The sequence below is a fragment of the Sprattus sprattus genome (genome assembly GCF_963457725.1).
Source record: "Sprattus sprattus genome assembly, chromosome: 1".
NCBI lineage: Eukaryota > Metazoa > Chordata > Actinopteri > Clupeiformes > Clupeidae > Sprattus > Sprattus sprattus.
Window position 1 is genome coordinate 13,792,843 of NC_137920.1, and position 20,603 is coordinate 13,813,445.

A 20,603-nucleotide genomic window follows, 5' to 3' on the forward strand; every position below is an offset into this window, starting at 1 on the left:
GGCCTTCAGGTGCCTTTTGAGGTTTGTGGTATTTTTTTCCTGTGAGTTTGAAGCCGCAGCATGAAGTTGTGGTCGTGGCTTCGTCTCCGTGACCGTCGTTCGACTCGGCTCCCTGTCCCCGTACTGCCCGTAAAAGCAGGGCTGGAAATTAACTTTTTGGCTGGTAGATGAAATTTTTTACCAGCCAATCATATTTTTTACCGGCCAAAATTAAACCTGCCATTTCAGACCTACTCTGACATTGTTTGATCTAAACAATCTTTGCCTATGATTTTAATATTATGTTAATCACTCTCAGAATGGATTAAAAGAAATCAACCAATATTGCCCAATTGGCTGGTGACTGCCGCAACACACGGTGTATGCTATACCCAGGCATCCTTAAAGGCCCTCCTTAACTATACATTCATTATTTAATTTACTTTTGCATGACCACAATTTTTTAAAGCACATTCAAGAGTTGGCTATTAAAAATGTACTTCAGATGAATTCATTTAACCTCATAAGAAGCGCTGCATTAGGTCTACTAAAAAAAAATCTAAATTAAGCTTTGAAATGACACCTATATGATAGATAAATATTGTCCAACTAACACTACAGCATGGATATTCAAAAGCTTATCATACTATAGTCTTACTGATCTGACAAAAAACCGCATTGAAAAAAACTAAGGGAAGGCAAACATTACCTCTGCTTCACTGAAGGGGGCGTGCGAGAGCAAAGGAAAAAAACTTACCGGAGCATGAAAGTGTAGTGGGCGAAAGGCTTGATGTTTTGAATACATGTGTTACACAAAATACAATGAGCCACCTACTGCAACATGCCCTTGGTGTAGCTGTAGCTGCTGTTGTGGCTGTTGTTTCTTCCTCCCTAGATGTTCTCTGCACCTTTGCTTGAGGTGATGCAACGGCAATGAATCAGCACATTATTTTAGCTTTCGTTTAACTGCGTTAACTTGCGTGTGGTCAACTAAGTCGGTTTCAACTTTAAAATCGCTCTCGAAATATTAGAACTTTATAACCTTTGTATTCGCAAAGTATTAGAACTTTGTATTCGCTGGCAAAATTGTTGTATTAAAATTCTAAGAACTTTATGTTACCCCTTCCCTTCTCCCACTGTTCGTGTTGGCGTTGCAAGCTATTTTTAACCATGACGGGCGCAATAGTCGGGAGATTTGCTCCGTAATGCCCCCCCCCCCCCCCCAAAAAAACCGTGCACATTAACACTCACGCGCAGATAATGGGTTACAGCCTAAACGTATTGCCCTTACAATTTAAGTGAATTCTCCTTCTGCATATTGTTTTTTTACTTTTTCACTGTCGATTTCCAAATCTGTGTGAATATTCATGAGAGCAAGTCCGGTCAGTCTTTTGTCAGTCATCGTACTTCGTAGATATGTCTTAAGATTGTACTTAATGACCGCTCAGCAGACGTTGTTAAAACGAGCATTGTCAACAAGACTCAATGAATGTTTGGGTGGAAATTTGCCGAACTTTCCAGGGCTTGACAAGGCTCACTGCGATTTGGCTGTAACTCATTTAGCTGTTTCCACAGCTCCAGCTCTGCATACTCAACGGCCATTAGTTGTCCGTACACCGATTTTATTTGCTGCCATACATTGTCGGATAAGGAGGAGGGGTGTAAGATACTGAAGCAAACCCTGAATATGCTGATCATAAAGTCAAATGACTCCATTCATTTGGACAGGGAGATCGTAGTACCGCATTTTTTTTGCGCGCCCCTCTGTCTGCAGTTTACCTATTGTAATATGCGTTCATAGTATTGAATTACAGTGGCAATGCATGCGTCGTGCTGGGAACAGCGTGTGTCAGATAACTTTTGTAAGCGTTTGTTTGTACTTTAATCACTATTCGTTTGTTTGTGCTTTGTGCACTGGCCAGGCTCAGCGCATGATTGCAGACTCTCTCTCTCTTTCTTCTTCTCACGTAGCAGAAGGTACGCACAGTGCGTACAGCCGTACGGCAGCTGCGCGTGAGCGAGGCTTTTAGTGTGTGATGGGGGCGTGACTGTTAGGACAAGCAGCTGGCTCCATTTCTGATGTCTGAGCTCTTGATTGACATTGCACGCATATTATAGTTGGCGGAAAAAAAAGCATGTTTTGAAACTTTGTTCGTCCACTCACTAACAATTGAGTCTCGTCTAGTTCTCGTCTGACGAAAATGTCTAAATTTTTCGTCACATTTTAGTCTTTATATGGCTTTGGTGACGTTCGTCTTAGTCTCATTTTCGTCATGGAAAAAAGGGGTCTGACGACGTCATTTTCGTTTTCGTCTTGCCTGACGAAAACAACACTGCTGGGGACAGACGCACAGTGTCCCTATCACAGTCTGCAAAAAGTTTGGCTATACATGCAGTTACGTCAGGTCTAGTCCGACATGCTGGGGAATTCATAAAATTTCCCGTAACACCCGACAGCCAAGAGAGGGCTAAGCATACGTATTCACATACGTGCCCCACCAGTGTTTTACACAACATTGCCATGAATCATGGAAGTGTCAATGACATAAATGAGGATAGATTAGAGGACTTTAGAAGACGTGAGGTTGAACTGCATGTGCCGATGGGTGCAATAGTATTACCATGCATACATAACCTAGTGATTCAGTGAGGGTGAACCCAAAACATCGGAAAGTATGTTTTTGTGACTTTTATTTCAAATATGTTGCCACCAAAAAACGAATGCTAGTAACTGAAAAAATACAAACAAGAAATGAAAAGTAGAATCATTTCTCCAAACAAGCATGGGAAAATATTGCCGTGATTGCTTCTGGTAATACACGTTCTGGTGGCCTCACGGTCTTCCTCCAGGTAATTCCGCCATTATAATAACAAGCCGCTATGGAATAGGCGCTCCTCGCTCTTAAAGGGAATGTGAGATGACGCTCTGATTTGGTTTATTGCATATTACGCCCAAACCACACCTATGGCTGAGTAACCTCCTTTGGACCAACCCTTTTGACACTTGCGCTGGACGCAAGTGTGTTTTTTCCGCCGTTAAAATAGCAACTGCGCCATAGAGCCACCCACACAGCTACATGCGTTTTGCGCCGTCCTACTTGCGTTTCTGATCGGCAAGATAGGGCCCTTTATGTGTTGTTAAGGCGAGACACGGCAGGCAAAAACATCGTTTTTTTCAGCAGTGGTCAATTTTGAGATTTTGAGCTAGTTCACTCCCTAAACATGTAATCTTTCATACTAGCATAAAGAAAATATCCTTATTATACATTAATGTGTATATTTATTCACATTTTGTCTGTTCGCGGCGTCAGCATTCTCCTAGGTTTCCTGGAAAGTTAGCGTTCTAACGTAACGTGCAGTATATCGGCTTTCTGATGCCTGACATGTTTGGTATGGTTGAAAAGCTATGTTTCTCCCACACAACGCTATGTACTCCAAATAAGGACATTTCCTTTCCAGCAGTAACCAATGATGTTAGCAGAAACGGGGCTTTAAACCTAAAGACGCAATTTCATTGGTTTGCGGTGGTTTCTGATAACGTGATTCGTTCAGACGCATCACGTGGTATGGCTTGATACTTCCTGGAATTCTTTAAGTGCGATTTTCTCAAAATGTGTTTTTTGTCATACTCCAAGGAAAAAAATCTCCACTTCAGTTCAACCGATATCTACCAAGCTTTCCAGTCTTGTACCCAACTATATTATGAAGACATTTACAGAGGGATTTGTAAATATATTATTCTAAGCCTGAATTATATGACACTATATCCCCAAAAACATGCCGAAAATGATTTTTTTTCAGGCTATTGACAGTCTTTTCTGATTTACAGGAAAACAAAAGTAGATATCCATAAATCCCTCTGTAATTTTTTTCCCCATCTAATATGCCAACAAAAGGGAAAAGGAATTTTTAACCTGGCTTCATCCCATGATCAGATTTTTCCTTTTAAACATTATGCAAATTAGCGCATATTTAATGAGATAATGCCTAATTTGCATATTCAAACATCAAAAAACTAAAAACTTGTAATACATTTTTTTCTCATCTAAACATGAGTAAACAACTCATGGTGATACCTATTATTTAAGATTTTTACCCTATTCACCTGTAGTGTCTCGCCTTAATTGTTTAACAATTTTTAAAAACATTGATAATCCTGAGATTTGGATTTGTACTAGTTGTATGTATGTTCCAGTATTCTTGGAATTTCCGTTATTTTAAATAAAACTGAGCAGTACATCTCTTTAAAACTTGTCAAACGATTATCTGCATGGTTAGAAAGGTTTAAATTCTAATGTAAAACTCTAACCCTAAATCTAAATTAAATGTTTTTAAAAAACATTACCGACATTTATATCAGTCTGGTCAATTATGACCAGTACCTCGACAAGTCTAACCATGTTGCAAACACAGCATGAGGGTTAAGATCATCTAGACCACGTGTCGGGAAACGTATAGCCTCTGGGCCATATAGCATTTACACAGGAATATGAAATTATATACATTACATCATTGACTTTATTCTGTTTGCTATTCAGTGGGAGAATTTGTGAATGCGTTTGTAGAATTATGCATTATTATAATACATGTATGGATACATTATTAGCATATTATGTATAACGACAACATCATAACTGTGACTAATGTTTTAAAGAAGGCTAAGTGTAGTCATGTAGGACCCCTAATATCTCTGTAAATACCCACATGGCTCTTGGTAGGAGAAAGATTTCAATTCAATTCAATTCAATTTTATTTGTATAGCGCCCCCTTAGTGCATGCACAACGGCAACAGGGGCAAGGAAAAACTCCCTGTTGGGCAGGAAGAAACCTTAAGCAGAACCACGGCACATAAGGGGGGACCCATCTGCTTGAGGTCGGCCGGGTGGAGACAGGAAGGTGGGACGGGGGGAAGGGGGAAGGGGAAGGGTTGTGTGGCAGAAGAGGAAAGGAAGCAACAGGGGTTATACACAGCCAGCATTTGGTCACCGGACATAATATGTATACAGACATCTGGTGGTAAATACATGATACAGGCAAGACCAGATTACTGTGCCAATAGGGTTACTGTTACAGGGGTAAGGGATGTGGGGACAAAAAGACCAGATTACTGTGCCAATAGGGTTACTGTTACAGGGGTAAGGGATGTGGGGACAAAGAAACATTTCGGTGGTGGCAATAATGTATATTGTATATAAATGCTAGCATAGGGTATTGGGTAGAGTAGGTGTACGGCAATGCAGTGACGGTGGGTGCGATTGGCCGAGGGTTTCTCCAGGTAGACCAGGTGGAGAGACTACGTGCAGAGTGGTGGGGGTGAGGAGCGATAGTTCCACTTCCATCAGCGATTGGAACATGCTATAGGGGAGCGAGAACATTTATGTTAGTAGACATCAATTTCAGAAACAGATAGGGAGATGCATTTGGGTAATAGATTTAACAGTAGGCAATATGGCTATTTTATCAGTGTTATTTTAGGCAAAAGCAATATGATATGGAAGGAGAGAGAGAGAGAGAAAGGGGGAAGATATATTTAGTAATGCTGGCATTTGTTATTAGTGTAAGCACACTATTGTTCTTCTTACGTTTTATTTATTTATGCCTGGGCCGTACATGCATCCACTCGGCAAGGTTTGAGACGGTGAGATGATGGTTTGGACAAACCGAGAGGCTGTATTGTTCGTTACATTGAAGTATAAGCTGTTATGCCGGGGCCGCACATGCATCCACTCAGCAAACAGGATACACTTTTGGCTAGCGCAACAGGTGATGGGTTTGTTGACGCAATTACTTTTGGCTATAGGGTGCATTACAGAGGATTGTCTTAAGCTTTGATTTGAATATAGGTACGGTGTCTGCATCTCGGATGGAGGCAGGGAGGTTATTCCAGAGGAGGGGTGCTCAGTAGCTAAAGGCTCTGCCTCCTATTGTGGTTTTTGATATTCTTGCAATTACCAGGAGGCCTGCACTCTGGGAACGGAGCAGCCTTGAAGGGCAATAGGGGACGACTAATTCCTTGAGGTAGTTTGGAGCCAGGTCGTTTAGGGCTTTATATGTTAGCAGGAGTACTTTGAAATCGATTCTACTTTTGACGGGGAGCCAATGCAACGAAGCGAGTACCGGTGAGATGTGTTCATATTTTTTAGTTCTGGTGAGTGTACGAGCAGCAGCGTTCTGTATAAGTTGAAGGCTCTTTATTGTGTTAATGATGCATCCGGACAGGAGAGCATTACAGTAATCGAGGCGGGAAGTAATAAATGCATGGATTAGTTTTTCTGCATCTAGGAGGGATAGGACCTTTCTAATTTTGGCAATATTGCGTAAATGAAAAAATTATGTCTTTGAGATCTGTTTTATGTGTGAGTCAAGTAGGAAGTCTTGGTTGATAGTTACGCCAAGGCTTTTGATGGTAGTGTTGGGTGTTGGGAAGCCATTGAGTGTGGGTAGATGGGTAGACAGTGTAGTTCTCAGTTGATCGGGGCCTACAAGCATAACCTCAGTTTTATCAGAGTTGAGGAGCAGAAAGTTGTTAGTCATCCAAGATTTTACATCATGGAGGCAAGCTTCTATCTTGGGTAGATGTACAATTTCATCAGGTTTCATTGATAGGTAGAGTTGGGTGTCGTCAGCATAGCAATGGAAGTTAATGCCATGTTTCCTTATGACAGCACCTAAGGGTAGCATATAAAGGGAAAAAAGCAGTAGTCCAAGGACAGAGCCTTGTGGGACACCGTAGCTTACTCTGGTGTGATTTGACGACTTCTCATGGACATGAACAAATTGATGGCGATCAGAGAGGTAAGATCTAAACCAAGATAGGGCACAGCCTTTGATGCCAACGTGATGTTCAAGTCTCTGTAACAGGATCAGATGATCTATAGTGTCGAAAGCAGCACTAAGGTCTAGGAGAACTAGTATTGAGGTGCACCCATGATCAGATGCGATTAGTAGGTCATTTAAGACTTTGACTAAGGCCGTTTCAGTGCTGTGGTGGGCCCTAAAACCGGATTGGAGGGTTTCTTCAATTTTGTTTTGTTGTAGGAAAGAAGTAAGTCGCTTAGCAACTAGGAGAGAATACTCGTTTATATCTTAGAAGACTATCCTTCCACGCCAGAAGTTTGGTGGAGTACCATTTTTTTTCTAGTTTTCGTGTGGTTCGTTTGAGTGTGCGAGTCTTATCAGTGTACCATCGGGCTAGTTTTTTCAGTTTTCTTATTCTCTTTTTTAGTGGTGCAACAGCGTCGAGGGTTGAGTGCAACGCATGTATGACGCCTTCAGTTAGTAGGTCGATATAAGGTGGGGAAGTGCATATGCCATTTACTTTGCCAGTGGTAGGAGCTGAGGTGAGGGCGACAGGTAGTTTTGATATAAATTCGGCTGTAGAAGTGGGTAATTTCCGATGTTGGACGGAGTTCTAATTTCATGTTGAATGTAATAAGTGGTGGTCCGAGAGGGTAGTATTTTGGGGTAGAACTATAGGGTGGTCAATTTCTAGGCCATGCGTTAATACAAGGTCAATGGTATGGTAGTGAGTTGGTGTGTTTACATGCTGTGAGAACCCGATAGAGTCTATCAGTGATTGGAATGCAATTGTAAGGCTATTATTTTCATTATCCATATGGATATTAAAATCTCCCACTATCAGGATTTTATCAGAATTTACAATCAGGGCGGATAGGAAATCGGAAAATTCGGATACAAATTCAGTGTAGGGACCTGGTGGTCTATATAGTGTCACAAGAGTGACCGGGTTAGTGGCTTTTGAGTTTGGATGAATAAGATTAAGTACGAGGACTTCAAATGATGCAAATTTAAATTGAGGTCTTGGGCAAATACATAGACTAGCGAGGGAAATTGTAGCAACTCCACCTCCACGTCCAGTGCTGCGGGGGATGTGGCAGTTAACATGGCTTGGAGGGGTAGATTCGTTTAAGGCTATGAATTCATCTGGTTTTAGCCAGGTTTCAGTTAGGAAAAGTATTTGGATGTTGTTGTCTGTTATCAGCTCATTTATAAGTGCACCTTTTGATGTTAGGGACCGAATGTTAATAAGGCCCAGTTTTAGTATTGTGCAAGTTTCATTTTGTGCTGATAAGGTTGGTATCTTAATTAGGTTTTCCTGATTAATGCTTCTTCTAGTGTGAGTTGCGTTGGGCTTATGTGTTCTGAGTATAGATACCGTTTGTATGTGGTTTAATATGGGCAGAGAGTGTACTGGTGCAGCAGGAGTTAGTGTGGGGTAATAGGTCTGCCTTCCAGTTCTAGTTATTGGTTGTCAGTAGTACGTTTGGGCTAGGTGGTGTTTTAAGTTTTGAGAAAGGAGTCTAGCACCCTCTTTAGAGGGGTGGATGCCATATTTCTGTAGTAGCCCAGGCTTCCTCCAAAAAGTTGGCCAGTTATTTATAAAATCTACGTTATTGTGTGAGCACCATACTGCTAGCCAGTTATTAACTGCCGATAGTCTACTGTACATTTCGTCGCCGTGGTTGATAGGCATAGGGCCAGAACACACTACAGAGTCTGCCATTCGTGTTGCGGTAGCGAATAACGATATAAAATTTAGCTCGGTGGTTTCCGATTGCCGTAGGCGGACATCGTTTACGCCTGTGTGAATAATTATTTTAGAGAATCTCCGATCAGCGATTAGTTTTAAGTGGGATTCGATGTCATTTGCTCTAGCTCCCAGTATACAGTTCAATGTTTGTAACGGGGTTGCGAGTTGAATATGCCTCAGGGTGGAGTCACCAATAACGAGAACTTTATCATCAGTATCGGTGGTAATAAAGGGAGAGAAACGGTTTTAAGTTAGGATGGGATACGAGTGTGATACGGGCTTTGAATGTCTTCTACTACTTCCTCGTTTTACAGTCACTCATTTATTGAGGGGTTTGAGTTGCAGTGTTAACACGGGCGAGCAAGGAGGCAGAGTAGCGTCGGTTAATGTTAGATCTGCATGCTGAATTTCGCTAGGTTGGGTTAACGAAGTAATAAAGTCTATGTTGAGGAGACGTGACTCATGTAGAGATATCCTCTCATCGAAGCTTGCCAGTAGCCTACACTTGGTGCAAGTATAAGTTGTTAGAGAGTCGCTAAACATATTACATGTTGGGCAGTGGACAGCGGTCGAATGAGACGCCATGGCCAGCTAGGCGTTAGCTGAGAGGGACAGGAAATAGGGGGGGGAGAGAGAGAATTCCCAGATTCGATGTAATGTGAAAGGTAGTGGTAGTGAGCGCAGTCACTGGGATACTTAGCAGTACAAAGCAGATAAGCGTTCCGGGGCTAGACAGCATGACTCGGTAGCAAGCCTAGCAAGCAGGAAGTAGCGTCCGGAGCTTCTGAGAATAGGGTCCGTGGGGAAACACGGACCCTATCCCTGTTCTAGATTATCACACAGGGTTTTAGAGTGTAGCTCTACAGCAGATCATACAATTACCATTATAATGTGTAAGGAGCAACAGCAGTGAAAAGACAATGTATATTTGTGTGTGGAATGTCAATTATGATTTGGCTGAAGCAATCACAGATAAGAATCAATATTGTGATTCATCAAACACATGATACTAATAGGCTTCTTTGTTGATTTTCGTCCATGATAAACAGCTGATGAGGTCCTGAGGAGAGTTATAGAGAAGCATAAAGCCAGTCTGAAGAGGAGGTTCGAGAACATATCTGAAGGTATCATCAAACCAGGAGCTGAGACACTCCTCAATAAGATCTACACAGAGCTCTACATCACAGAGGGAGAGAGTGAAGGGGTGAATAAGGAACATGAGGTTTGGCAGGTAGAGTCAGCATCCAGAGCACAAACCACAGAAGACGTAGCAATCAACTGCAATGACATCTTCAAGCCCTTACCTGGACAGGAGAGGAACATCAGAACTGTGATGACCAAAGGTGTTGCTGGCATTGGAAAAACAGTGTCAGTGCAGAAGTTCATTCTTGATTGGATAGATGGGGTAGCCAATCAGAATGCAGACTTTATATTTCCCCTTCCTTTCCGTGAGCTGAATTTGGTCAGAGATGATCAGTATAGTCCTCACGAGCTCCTGCTTGCCTTCCATCCTGAACTGAAGGAACTGAGGAATGGGGAAGAATACAAAGACTGTCAGGTTGTGTTCATCTTTGATGGTTTGGATGAGAGTCGACTTCCTCTGAATTTCCAACAGAACATGATATCTGATTTAAAACAGCCATCATCAGTGGATGTTCTGATGACGAGCCTCATTCAGGGAAGTCTGCTTCCCTCTGCACACATCTGGATAACCTCACGACCAGCAGCGGCCAGTCAAATTCCTGCTCAGTGCATTGACCAGGTGACAGAAGTGCGAGGGTTCAATGACCCACAGAAGGAAGAGTACTTCAGGAAGAGAATCAGTGATGAGAGTCAGGCTGGAAGAATCATCTCACATATTAAGGCATCCAGGAGTCTCCAAATCATGTGCCACATTCCAGTCTTCTGTTGGATTGCAGCCACTGTACTTCAGCAGATGCTGGATCAAAACAACAGCCAGGAAATCCCCAAAACACTGACTGAAATGTTCATACACTTTCTACTCATTCAGATCACCAGAAAGAATCAGAAGTATCAAAGCGGAAAACAGCCAAAGAAAGAGCAGCTTCTGGAATCACAAGAAGAAATTATACTGAAGCTGTCAAAACTGGCTTTCAAGAATCTAGAGGATGGCATTGTCATATTTTACGAAGAAGACCTGGAAGAGTGTGGCATTGATGTCAGTGAAGCTTCAGTATACTCTGGCATGTGCACTGAAATCTTCAAGGAAGAGTCTGTGTTTCACCAGAGCAAAGTGTACTGCTTCGTGCATCTGAGCATCCAGGAGTTTCTGGCAGCACTTCATATCTTTGTCTCCTACAGCAATCAGATGGAGACCATGGGGAATTTTTTCTGCCTGGAAGATTCGCTTAAGTTGGCAGTAACCAACGTTTTGGAAAGCAGGAATGGACACCTGGATCTTTTCCTTCGCTTCCTTATGGGTATCTGTCTGGAGAGAAATCAGAGACTTCTGCAAGGTCTACTCAACGACACACACAACAGCTCAGGGAGCATTAAGATAATTTGTCAGTACATTAAGGACCTCAATAAAGAGGATCTCTCCCCTGAAAGATGCATCAGTCTTTTGCAGTGCTTATCTGAAGTGAATGATCATTCCATGCATGAAGACATTCAAGAGTACCTGAATTCACCAAAGGGCTTAAAACAGAAGTTGTCTCCTGCTCACTGTTCAGCACTGGCCCACATGCTTCTGATGTCTGAGGAGGTGCTGGATGAGTTTGACCTGAAGACATACAATACATCAGATGAGGGACGCAGGAGACTGGTCCCAGCCCTGAGGTGCTTCAGAAAGGCACAGTGAGTTTCACCATTTATAATTGCATGCTCTTAAATTCATTTTTTGTCACAAATAGGCTACAATTCACATCAGATAGGTTTGGATGTCTATTCCTCTTAGGTAGAGTGAGTTTGTACAATTAAATACATCTAGTGTTGTTCAAATAAAGTATGAGCTTATTCACTGTTCCTCGCAAAATATTTAATATGTTTGTGTTCACAAACGATATCTGCTTCGATCATGATATTTTGTTTTATGTTTTAAAGTTTGCAGTTTTATAAAAGGGTGTGTATTGTAAAACTTGTTTTTTGCCATGCTGTCTTGCAGACTTGATGGGTGTAAACTTAACACGATGTCCTGCGAAACAGTGAAGAGATCTCTGCAGTCTGCTATCTCCTTGACGCAGCTGGATCTGAGTTGCAATGCTGTGGGAGATGCCGGAGTTCAGATTATTTCTGCAGGACTAACTAGTCCCCACTCTAAACTGCAAACCTTGAGGTTTGTAGACTTCGTTGTATTGACATAATGTATTATTTGAAGCCTCAGATCATTGGGAGCGTTTCTGTGTAACATCAACAGTTGACCACATTGTGAAATGTGGGTAACGCTCAGAATGAATGCAAACATGGTACCCTCTCCCCACTGTTTTATGTAAGTGTCTGTTCATTAATTTGTTGGAATATAAGTGTATTCCTGAGGTAGAGTCCACGATTTTAATCACATACATTTTTTGTCTCAGTGAATTGCTCAGAGTAGGTACTCCTGTCTGTCCAAAACACTCCAGTCCTATCCAGTCCAGGCTCTATAAATGGGAAAAAGTCAAAGTCAAAGTAGCTTTATTGTCAATTACTTTGTATGTCAAGACATACAAAGTAATCGATAGAACGTTTCCCACTCTCCCACGGTGAAACATATAAAGTGCGCAGGCACAACAGATAACATTTCCTATTACTAAGTAGAACATACAGACAAGACATTACATAACACTAAGTAGAACATACAGATAAACGTACAGCAGCATACGTTTTTCTTAAAAAGTGAGGTTATGGTAGGATGTAATGTGTTTGTACATTAGGGGCCCTATCTTGCCGATCAGAAACGCAAGTAGGACGGCGCCAAACGCAATAAGCTGTGTGGGCGGCTCTATGGCGCAGTTGCTATTTTAACGGCGGAAAAAACACACTTGCGCCCAGCGCAGGTGTCAAATGGGTTGGTCCAAAGGAGGTTACTCAGCCATAGGTGTGGTTTGGGCGTAATATGCAATAAACCAATCAGAGCGTCATCTCACATTCCCTTTAAGAGCGAGGAGCGCATATTGCAAAGCGGCTTGCTATCTTAATGGCGGAATTACCGGGAGGAAGACAGGATAGATTCACAGCCGAGGAGACCGACGTGCTTGTCAGGGCCGTAAAAAGCCGGGAGAGAACTATCAGTTACTAGCATTCGTTTTTTGGTGCCAACATATTTCAAATAAAAGTCACAAAAACATACTTTCCGATGTTTTGGGTTCACCCTCACTGAATCACTAGGTTATGTATGCATGGTAATAATATTGCAATTTGCTCAAGCAATACTGGAGATGGCAATGGTTTGCTTACCTCATTATAGAGGAAGTAGCGCTCCTGAAAGTTGAGCTCTCCTCTCTCGTGCTGCTGCTGGGGCATTTAGGTTTAGTGGCATCGGCACATGCAGTTCAACCTCACGTCTTCTAAAGTCCTCTAATCTATCCTCGTTTATGTCATTGACACATCCATGATTCATGGCAATGTTGTGTAAAACACAACATGCCACAAAGAATGCTGCGACTTTTTGAGGACTGTACTGTAAAGTACCACCTGACCTGTCCAAACACCTGAAGCGCATTTTTATAATGCCAAATGTGCGCTCTATAATACTGCGTGTGTGTGTGTGTTTTGTGTTGAAATTAGTTTTGCGCACTGTTGCAGGGTTGATAAAGGGCGTCATCAGCCAGGTTTTTAATGGATAGCCGTTGTCCCCTAACAGCCACCCATCAAATGGAGGATTCCCCTCGAAAAGGATCGGAATTGATGAGTTTGCCAAAATGAACGAATCGTGGCTTGAGCCAGGATAGTTGGCAAAAACGTGACAGACATGTGAAGTGGCATCGCAAATGGTTTGGATGTTTATGGAATGTGTTTCCTTGCGGTTTACATAAATCAGTGCGTTTACTGGGGGGGCACGTATTTGAACATGGGTGCAGTCTATAGCGCCAGGACGCCAGGGAACCCATACTTCTCCCAGAACGCCTGGGCTTGGCTGTCGGGTGTTACGGGAAATTGTATGAATTCCCCAGCATGTCGGACTAGACCTGACGTAACTGCATGTATAGCCGAACTTATTGAAGACTGTGAAATGCCTCCAATAGAGCTGAGGGGGTGCTGGAACGACCCAGACGCATACAAATGCAGTGCCGTTGTCACTTTCACCGCAACGGGGAGGGCATGTGAGAGTGTGCGTCTGTCCCCAGCTCATCTGCCAGGAGATGGCAGATATCAGTAACAGCCTGACGGGTCAGGCGTAGCTTTCGCCTACATTCCTCTTCAGTCAAAGCAAGGTAGGTCTGCCTGGGCCGGTAGACCCTCTCCCTCTGGCGTCCGATCCTCTGCCCCAAGACGTATTCCATTTCACTGCGCAATGGACAAAAATTACGATTAACCGCAACCTAACTGGTACGTCAGCTAGTAAGGTTCTTAATGGACTTACATGACGGTATGACAGTCTTTAGAATATCCAAATTTTCTTCAGCTCTGTTTCCGGGCTCTTGACGGAGAACCCATTTAGACAGGTGTCTTTATATACCTATTTGTCATGCCGCTATTGGCCAACCAGTCTGGTTTGAACCGCCATTACAATTAACCTGAATCATTTGGGCCAATGTGTACGCTAGATGAATGCCTATTTTTAAAACATCTTGGCTATGGATATCACAATGATTTCCTCATGTGGTAAATACTCTATTTTCCTTGTATATGGCTTGCCAAAAAATTGGTGTAAATCTCTCGTGTAGACGACAGAAGTAAAGTGTAGCCTATAGGTCCTATACTGTGCGGGCAAGCACATGCGCCCTTAAAATAGCGTTCTGAATACGCGTTACAGACTTTAGACATTGCGCCTCTGACATTAGACCAGCTTTTTTGTGGTCAATGGTGCACGGCGTTGTTTTGAAACTGCAAAATACCACTTGCGCCAGAGAAACGCCTTCTCTGTTCCGCCCCCGCCCATGTCGGCGCTAGTTCATTTCGAAGCGCGTCTCTGGAGGGAAAATCGCGCTGTGCGCCGGGTGCAAGATAGGAATGATACATGCGTCGGTGACAATGTCAATTGCGCTGGGTGCAAGATAGGGCCCTAGAAGTGCAAGTAGAACAGTAAGTGGTGGTAAACGTAAGTGATAAAAGTGATCAAAGTGCAGTTTGTTGCAGAGTCCTAAGTGATTATTTTTTTTTGGGGGGGGGGGATTTAAATATCAACCATTGCCTCGAAAACAAACCAAATTGTAGACTGTATATTTAAACCTGTTTTTTTATGAAATATAAATGTTAAGATTTAGAAAGAGTGGATTTGACCCTCTATTCAACACTGTCTTTTATTATTGTAATTATTATTATTTAAACTTTATGAAACACAAGAGCAGTTGTTTACGGTTTGCTCTGTTGCACATGTCCCATTATACGCGTATTGTCTGCTTTCCATTAATACCGTATGTTTTGTAAGTTGTAGAACACCATGGTCTAATTTCTGATGTTTTGTTTTACAGACTTGGAGACTGTAAACTCAGTGGTGAATCCTGCGAGATTGTGGCCTGTGTTCTGCAGTCAGTAAACTCCCTAGCAGAGCTGGACATGAGTCACAATGAACTTGGAGACTCTGGAATCTGGCTTCTGTGTAAGGGACTGGTCAGTCCTTACTGTAAACTGCAGATATTAAGGTTGGGGTTAAAATTCATCTTACTTTCAGGAAATTCTTGTTTTAGAATCTTCACAAATGAAGGCCCTTCTGAAGGACATTAGCATTATATCACATTATTAAGATAATTAAGAATCAAACCCTTGCATTCTTTGGTACTCATCTGTTTAGACATTAATCCATGTCCTTTGTGATTTTAGTGTCTTGCAAGTGGTGCAGTGTGTTCTATTAGTTTGCCTTAATTAATATTTAATATTTTTTCAGTTATATTGACTTTTATTATAATTTAAAATCTCATTGTTGTTTGAAGTTTATGATGTGGTTTGTCATTGTGGTTAGTCTTAAGTATCTTCAAGTCAAAAGACACCATTTAGCATGCATTTTTTGTTGTTTTTTCCTAGTTTTGATTATTAGGTAGTTAGATCACAGGTAGTTAGTTACTAGGTAGTTTTAGGCCTTTTTTTTACTGTTAGTGACAGAGTGACTTTCCTCCATACCCAATTTCTAACAATACCCTTATATACGTCCATTAATCTTTAATCTTCTTATTGAGCTCACCAGCAGAGCCCTGTAGGACTCTTGTAATGTTGATTTTGCACGGGAGGAAGGAAACACATGGATTAATCCAGAAATTCATAAAAACAAACAAACAAACAAACAAAAAATCCTATTATGCATATTGGCTATCCTCATGTCATTTTAGTCCACACTAGACTGTCCCTTTAGCTGTTTTTAATCACACCCTCCCTGTATCTTTACTGTGCTTGACGATTTGACGATGACTGTCACTCTGGGGATAACTCTCTCTCTCTCACACACACTCTTTCTCTTGTTCTCTCTCTCTCTCTCTCTCTCTCTCTCTCTCTCTCTCTCTCTCTCTCTTACTCTTTCTCTCTCACTCTCTGTTTCTAATTCTTAGGCTGTCTGGTTCTCTCATCTCAGAGGAAGGTTGTGGATTTCTAGCTTCAGCTCTGACTTCAAACCCCTCCCACCTAAAAGAGCTAGATCTGAGCTACAACCATCCTGGGGAATCAGGACTGAAGCTGTTATCTGCAAGACTGGAGGATCCTGTCTGTAAACTGGAGACACTTAAGTATGTACAGCAAATCTGCACATGCATTACATCTGTAGCACAGAGAAACTGCACATACATGATACATGCAGTTTCATTATTACCCTTTTCATCTGAATAATCCAGATTTGCATCTGTGTTTCATAGTCTACTTTATTTTGAAGATTTAGAAAGTAACGGCATGCCATACACAACCTGATGGAGAAGCCTACATATAGAACGTGATGGGATTGGAGAGGAAAGCTTTTAGTTAAATGTTAGTATGATGGTCATATAAAACAGTTGGAGAAAAAAATATGGATAGCCTGGTCAAGAGATATGCATGTACTGTTAATACACACTCTATGCTACTTCTAAGGCAATCTTTTAGTTAAGTAGGATGGGCATGTACATGTGCAAACCAATGGACCAAAAGAGATGGATGTTCTGGTCAAGAGATTTGCATGTACTGTTAATACATTTAGAATCTCAAATGTATCTCTCTCTCTCTGTGCGTGTGCGTGTGTGTGTTATTCTTAGTGTGGACAACTGTGCAGAAATCAGACTCAGACCAGGCGCACAGAAATGTAAGTCCTCAGTTGTTTCTCCAAATGCAGCTAATGAGATGCCTTCAACCTGCACTTGGCATAATAAGTTGTGAAAATTAATACAATGGATACTTCATTTGTTGATTATTTCAATTTAGACTGACTCTTGAACTTGTCTGCTTGGCCCTAATGATCTGGACAAAGAACACAAAACACTCTGTCAGTCTAAACATTAAATTAACTCTAAGGTTTTTATTTTGAGGAAATGTCGTTAGATGGCAAACATTTGTGACAGCATACTCGTACAACTGATATAGCAGGTAGAATTTCACTATATTTTAAATGTTTTACATTGGATGTAATCAAAATGGTAACTTTCCCACAAACATAGTAACTGCAAAAGTAATTACTAAGCTAAAGTAAAAGAGTTATTACATTTATTCTGAAGTTATTACATTTGTTGTATTATCATGTTTAAATAGTGCAGATTTGTATTACGTAAGTGGGAGAAACATATGTGTGTGTGTTTGTGTGTGTGTGTGTGTGTGTTAGCCAGAAGCAGCTGTCACTCACCATATTCTGATGATGTTGTTCTCTCCTCTCTCCTCTCTCCTCTCTCCTCTTGTCTGCAGATGCCTGTGAGCTCACACTGGACCAAAACACAACAGACAAAAATCTCTCTCTCTCTGAGGGGAACAGAAAGGTGACACGTGTGAAAGAGGATCAGCGGTATCCTGACCACCCAGAGAGATTTGACAGGTGGAATCAGGTGTTGTGTAGAGAGGGTCTGTCTGGACGCTACTACTGGGAGGCTGAATGGAGTGGGGATGGGGCTATTATAGCTGTGGCCTATAGAAGCATCAAGAGGAAATGGCAGAATGATGTCAACGTACTGGGATATGATGACAAGTCCTGGAGTCTGTACTGCTCTCCTCACAGTTACTCTGCCAGACACAATAATGAGCACACAGAGATACCTGTCCCCTCCTGCGGCTCCAGAAGAGTAGGAGTGTACCTGGACTGGCCGGCCGGCACTCTGTCCTTCTACAGCGTCTCCTCTGACACACTCACCCACATGCACACATACCACTCCCCATTCACTGAGCCCCTCTATCCTGGGTTTAGGGTTTATTCTAACTCCTCAGTGTCCCTGTGCCAGATCACATGACCTCCCCATGCGGCAGGAAGACAGGAGACACCCACTCCTATTCATACACATGTGTGATGCTGTGATGCTATGGAAATAGTGAAAAGTGTATTAGATTCATACACCACTGTTCTGATGATACTGTTCAAATGGTGATCTTGTATTTTTGTATAATTTGTCCATTTTCTGAATTGAATGTGTGGGTTAAAAGAATTGTCGCAACAACATCATGTATTCTGCTCTCCTTAAGGTTAAGTTTGTTGCTGCATCTGTCCCAAGCTATTGTGGAGGCTGTGCATATTCAGCTGTTAGATTAAGTTATATTATCAGTCTGTTTGTTTCTTTTCTTTCTCTTTGTTTTTGCACATGTACTGTATACTCTAAGCCCCTGGTGGTGGGTGAATAAATTGCATACCACTGTATTTGTCTACATGCTGCCTTTTAGTGCCTAAAGACCCTCAACACTTAACCCTTTACCATTGTGTGTGTGAGAGAGAGAGGCATAGTTATTGTGTAAAATGTGTGTGTATGTGTGTGTGAGTGTGTGTGTGTGTTAGGAATAGTTATTGTGTAGTGTGTGTGTGGTTCCTGTCCTCTGTGTATCTGTTCTGCACATGCTGACTGGTGAAAATGAAGTAAGACAGAACCTCACAGCAGTGAAGAGTGATGTTCTGGACACACTGAAGAGTCGAGTAAATAACATGATATTCTGCACACTGGACAATACTAACAAGCTGTTTTTTCCTGAAATAAAATGTCTAAATAAATAGGTTTAGAGAATAAATCATGGGAGTGCCTACACTGTGATGGATGTGTTTTCATAATTTGAGTTGATTAAAAGTCAAAACAGAGAATATTGATTTGTTGGTTTTCCATCTGTCAACTTTAAATGCATGAATGACTTGGCCATCACATGCATTGCAGTAGTATAGTAAGTAAGGTTACATTTCCACACAATGCATCACTGTAGCATGCGCTAGATGAGTGAGGGCAGATGAGAGTTTGTCTCCAGAGTGACTCTTCAGGCAGGTGTTGGAATGAAATGTGTTTATTTCACGTTTAGATGGAGAGCTGCTCCTGTGCTCTCTGGCTTCTCACAGATCATCTTCATCTAGTCAGAGAGATGTCATCTATTCAAACATGACCTTGGAGAAAATACACCTCTCATACGAGCTGTATTCAGAATCATTTCCATTTTATTATGAAAGACTGATTGTATGTTTTTTTTGTCCTTGTATGCAGCAAAGGATGTGTTGGCAGTCATTTTGATAGGCTCTTTGCAAAATCAACATTTTCTCTACTCGCTCTCTATTAGATAAAGTGTGAGGATCAATGTGAATTAATTACACAGAAATATAAATAAACTACACAAACTACATGAGGGCCTTAAAAATGACATTCATTTTCAAATAGAGAAAAAGAAAAACATGATGATCATAGAGATGCTGCAGGTGACAGACTATCCAGCAGTTTTACTGTGTTTGGGTACATTTACAGACAAAGTTTTACACAAACAACAAAGAAAACTGTTCATTTTACAATCTTAAACGCAGTCATTATCATAATCATCATTGTTATGCTTCATAGATTCTATTCAACTCTCTCCAAATTGTACAAAGAAAAAACAAGGTTGTTTTATTTTCTCAATGAATGTCAGCAGAAGAAACTCATTTGATCAGTCTGCTGAATGGCTCAAGTCCAGTGAGTAACGTGTAGTACAGGCTGTTCTCTGTCCAGACACACCTGTTTATGTCACACTTTCATCAACTGCTCCATCATTCATCAAAGATTCACTGTACTGAGACTCTTATTGTTCTGCTGAACTGTGTGTGTAAATGTATACGTGTGTGTTTGTGTGTAGTATCAGTTTGATAGGCCACATAATATTTTTAAGCCAGGCTTCTCTGTCTGGGTTTGATCCTCAGGTACAGCTGTGATAGAGAAAGAGAGAGAGAGATGAGCTCCATTATAAGCAGTAGTACTGTAACACAGTAATATCTTCACAATGATATCTACAGCAGTGTTTCCCAAACTGTATAAAGTCTCCAGCTATGTACCACCCCACTCCCCATGCTGTCGCAGGTGCATCCTCGATAGTAGGCCTTCTACTAGTAGTAGCGTTTGGTGTCTCTCTGGACCGGGGATTAACTCTTTTTAGCCATTTATTAATTTCTGTGCAGCAACCGGAAAGAGCTTCCGCTTCTCTACACAGGGCATACGCGAGTGGAATTCTGTTGTTGCAGCTAGGGAGTTGTGCCTGTGTTTTGACTTACCTACCTGTACCTATTTATATATATCGTTGAACACTACAATGTCTACATGAGTGTATTTTTGGCATTGCGACTCGGCTATTCAGACTATTTGAGATGTCATGTCTATTTATAGGTCAGTTTGAAAATGTAATGGGCTGACTTTAAAAATGCGAATCACATTGTTTTTCCCCTACGTTCCTTTGCGTACCTCTGGGGGTACCAGACCCCAGTTTGGGAAACACTGCTCTTCGCCAATCACACACACACACAGTCAGACAGAGAGACTGACCCCCAGCAGGTTTCGAGGGATGTAGCCCTCCTTGTCCCCACAGCGGGCCCACCACCACTGCGTCT

At 41.8% G+C, this 20,603-nt stretch overlaps 1 protein-coding gene across 4 annotated transcripts in view; it reads left to right on the plus strand.

Moving 5' to 3' along the window:
• The window catches only part of LOC308361862 (NACHT, LRR and PYD domains-containing protein 3-like), a 34,745-nt gene extending 15,946 nt beyond the window's left edge, over positions 1 to 18,799 (plus strand). For all 4 annotated transcript variants that reach the window (XM_080834332.1, XM_080834335.1, XM_080834334.1 and 1 more), the window contains exons 6-11: positions 9,580 to 11,347; positions 11,655 to 11,825; positions 15,103 to 15,273; positions 16,171 to 16,344; positions 16,843 to 16,889; positions 17,483 to 18,799. In XM_080834332.1, coding sequence (XP_080690458.1) covers positions 9,580 to 11,347; positions 11,655 to 11,825; positions 15,103 to 15,273; positions 16,171 to 16,344; positions 16,843 to 16,889; positions 17,483 to 18,018 — 2,867 coding nt within the window. In that variant the 3' untranslated portion in view covers positions 18,019 to 18,799. The remainder of the gene's footprint in view (positions 1 to 9,579; positions 11,348 to 11,654; positions 11,826 to 15,102; positions 15,274 to 16,170; positions 16,345 to 16,842; positions 16,890 to 17,482) is intronic.
• The last annotated feature ends 1,804 nt before the right edge of the window (positions 18,800 to 20,603 follow it).